Below are 2,838 nucleotides of genomic sequence, written 5' to 3' on the forward strand. Positions count from 1 at the left end.
TAGGTCTTATGGCTCCAGCATATCAGCGCGATGTTCGTAGCGCACAATACGCGATATCCAATGAGAGTGTATTTTTAGAATGAAAACATCATAAAACTGTACACTCATTGGATATCGCGTGTCGCGCGCGACAAACATCGCGCTGGTGTACCAGAGCATTTTGTATGCTGCCGCAAAGTTTCTGTAACAGTAACCTTAAGGCGTGAACTTAAGCCGATGAGCCAATCAGGATATTACTTTAGATCTACGTACTCTAACGGAAATAAAAATAGCAGTAAACTTATCCATAAGACGAGTTTCAATCGGTTGGAATTTTTATTACGAGGTTATGGATAAGTTTACTGTTTTTTTCCATTTCTATTAGATTACATAATCTAAAAGCAGTATCCTGATTGGCTCATCGGCTTAAGTTTACACCTTACGCATACTGTTAGGGCCCTGGCACACAAAAAACTTAAAGGCAGTAAGACTTAAGCAGTAAGACGTAAGCATAATACGTGGTCTACAATGGTAGTATCAGTAATGAATGAAGCTGTCAGAGTTTGATCAATCACAATCGATTATTCTCTCTTCAATTGTGATTGGTCAATTTGTTACTCTTACAACCTCATCCACTACTGTTACTGCCATCACCATAAGGCCAAGGCACACAGAAAACTTAACATGTTACATTCGATCGCTAATCATAGATTAGAGTTGATTTTTACATAGATACTAATTACTGTTTGAATTTTTGCTTGAGATTAAAAAGACACAACGCATAGTAGCAACATATTGAAATTTGTTTTAGGGATAATCCTTTTTAATTTACTCATGATTTTACTGATCATTTTCATTTTATGTTTGTATATAAAATAATAAATTTAGTAATAAAAGAAATATTCGAAAAAAGTTAAGTTTATAGAGATTGATCAAGAATGTACGTTGAATAGAGATTTGATATGTACATTCACATAAAATTTTTATTATTTAATTTTTAAGATCATATAACAAATTAATTCAATAATTACTACTTAATCTATTACTTTATCTATTATTTTTTGTTTCTTTTATTTATTCTTTTAGATATGTTTAATAAACATATCTAAACTTTTTTGTAATGTTTTTTTCACAGAAAATGAATGATGAAGAAGAAGTGCGTTATTAATATTAATTTAAGTTTATATGTTTTGCGACAAAGAATATCTTTTCGATGAATTAACTGAAAATGTTGGGTACGCGATATAAACATAAGACGTCACTATTAAGGAGATTTTTATCATCTATTTCAAGAAATGAAAGATCCGGAGATGTTTTTCCGTTATACCAGAATGATTCCATGTATTTTTACACAATTATTAGAAGTTCTAAGATCATTTTTGATAAAAAATAATCGATCATCGATTCATTGGCACTGGAACTATGCTTTGCTGTGACTTTAAGATATGTATTTATTTTAACTATAATGTATATTAGATTAAAGAATTATTCAATTATATTAAATCTCTTATTTTTGCTTGTTAGGTATCTTGCTATAGGAGATCAAATATCAATTGCTTTTGCATAGGAGAATCAACAGCAATAAAAGTGTAACATGTAAAATAATAAAAGAAATTTGTGCTGTAATTATAAAAGTGTTAGTGCCAATATATTTGCAAGCTCCTACAGAAGAAGATTAATATATGCCAAGGATTTTGAACAAATTGGAATTTTCCAAATTGTTGCAGAGTCGTCGATGGAAAACACAAGTGATGCAAATACAAGTTTCACCAAACTCTGGAAGTTTGTATTTTAATTACAAAAAGACTTTTAGCATAATATTGGCATGTGATCATAACTATAAATTCATTCTAATTAATGTTGGAACATATAGTAGTAACAGTGATGGAGGAGTTCTTTCAAAATCGGAATTTGGCAAAGCTTTATATACCAAAGCTATATATACTTTATATAACAGTAATTTGAATTTACCACAAGGCAAAGCCAATTTATCCAGAAGTAATACAAAAACATCATGTTTCTTGATTGGAGATGAGGTATTTCAATTAAGTATAAATATGATGAGGCCATATTCTGGTCGAAATTTAAGTTAATTTTAATGAAAAAAGGAACATTTAATTATAGGTTATCGCGAGTAAGAATTATAGAAAACGCATTTGGAATCCTTCACATTGGAGTCTTTAGAAAATCTATTGCCATGCATTCCAAAAGCGTCGACAAGATAGTATTAGCAATTATATTTCTTCATAATTTTTTAGACTGTCAACGATTTAATGGCAATGAATAATAGAATATATTACCCTCCAAACTTTATTGATACTGAACAAGAAAATGATGATATCATTCATGGAGCATGGAGAAACGAAATGTCTGGAAACGTTCCACAAATGGAACGTATAAGACTAAATACATAAGTTTTGTTTGTTAAAGTGTTTTATGAAAGTATTAAGAATGTTTATAAATTAAAGCATAATTATTAAAATATAGTGTAGTTAATATAATGTAGTTAATATAACATATTAATACATTTAAGAAAATATAATATATAAAAATTAATATCTAGTTCCAAAAACAGATTGATTAATAATACATATACATATATACATTCATTTCACATTTATTGGAGTTTTTAAGTTCGTGTCTGTCTTTTCAACACGTTTCGTGGAAAAAATAATACTGAAATGTAACTATATAGTGTAAAATAAATTGAAATAAAATAAAGTTTAATGTAACATAAATTGAAACAAAACAAAATAAAGTTTATGTATAAACATTGCGATAGAATTTATATATGTCAAGTAACATTGCAATTCTAAGAAATAAATGCTTCGTGTCTTGAAACATCTGAGCTTGAAGTAT

The 2,838-nt window shown here is 28.6% G+C and overlaps 1 protein-coding gene across 1 annotated transcript; it reads left to right on the forward strand.

The window, feature by feature from the left end:
• The first annotated feature begins 1,664 nt into the window (after positions 1–1,664).
• On the forward strand, positions 1,665–2,393 carry LOC108695200. The gene is made up of 3 exons (XM_018204996.1): positions 1,665–1,761; positions 1,853–2,015; positions 2,238–2,393. Exons 1-3 carry the CDS (start codon positions 1,715–1,717, stop codon positions 2,391–2,393), a joined length of 366 nt encoding a protein of 121 aa, XP_018060485.1. The 5' UTR covers positions 1,665–1,714.
• The last annotated feature ends 445 nt before the right edge of the window (positions 2,394–2,838 follow it).

This window comes from Atta colombica, unplaced genomic scaffold (genome assembly GCF_001594045.1).
Source record: "Atta colombica isolate Treedump-2 unplaced genomic scaffold, Acol1.0 scaffold10, whole genome shotgun sequence".
Taxonomy (NCBI): domain Eukaryota; kingdom Metazoa; phylum Arthropoda; class Insecta; order Hymenoptera; family Formicidae; genus Atta; species Atta colombica.

Coding starts and splice junctions, on each gene's coding strand:
- LOC108695200 (XM_018204996.1), top strand. CDS start 1,715: ATGGAAAACACAAGTGATGCAAATACAAGTTTCACCAAACTCTGGAA. Junction 1,762..1,852: donor AGTTTCACCAAACTCTGGAA/GTTTGTATTTTA, acceptor TGGAACATATAG/TAGTAACAGTGATGGAGGAG. Junction 2,016..2,237: donor GTTTCTTGATTGGAGATGAG/GTATTTCAATTA, acceptor ATAATTTTTTAG/ACTGTCAACGATTTAATGGC.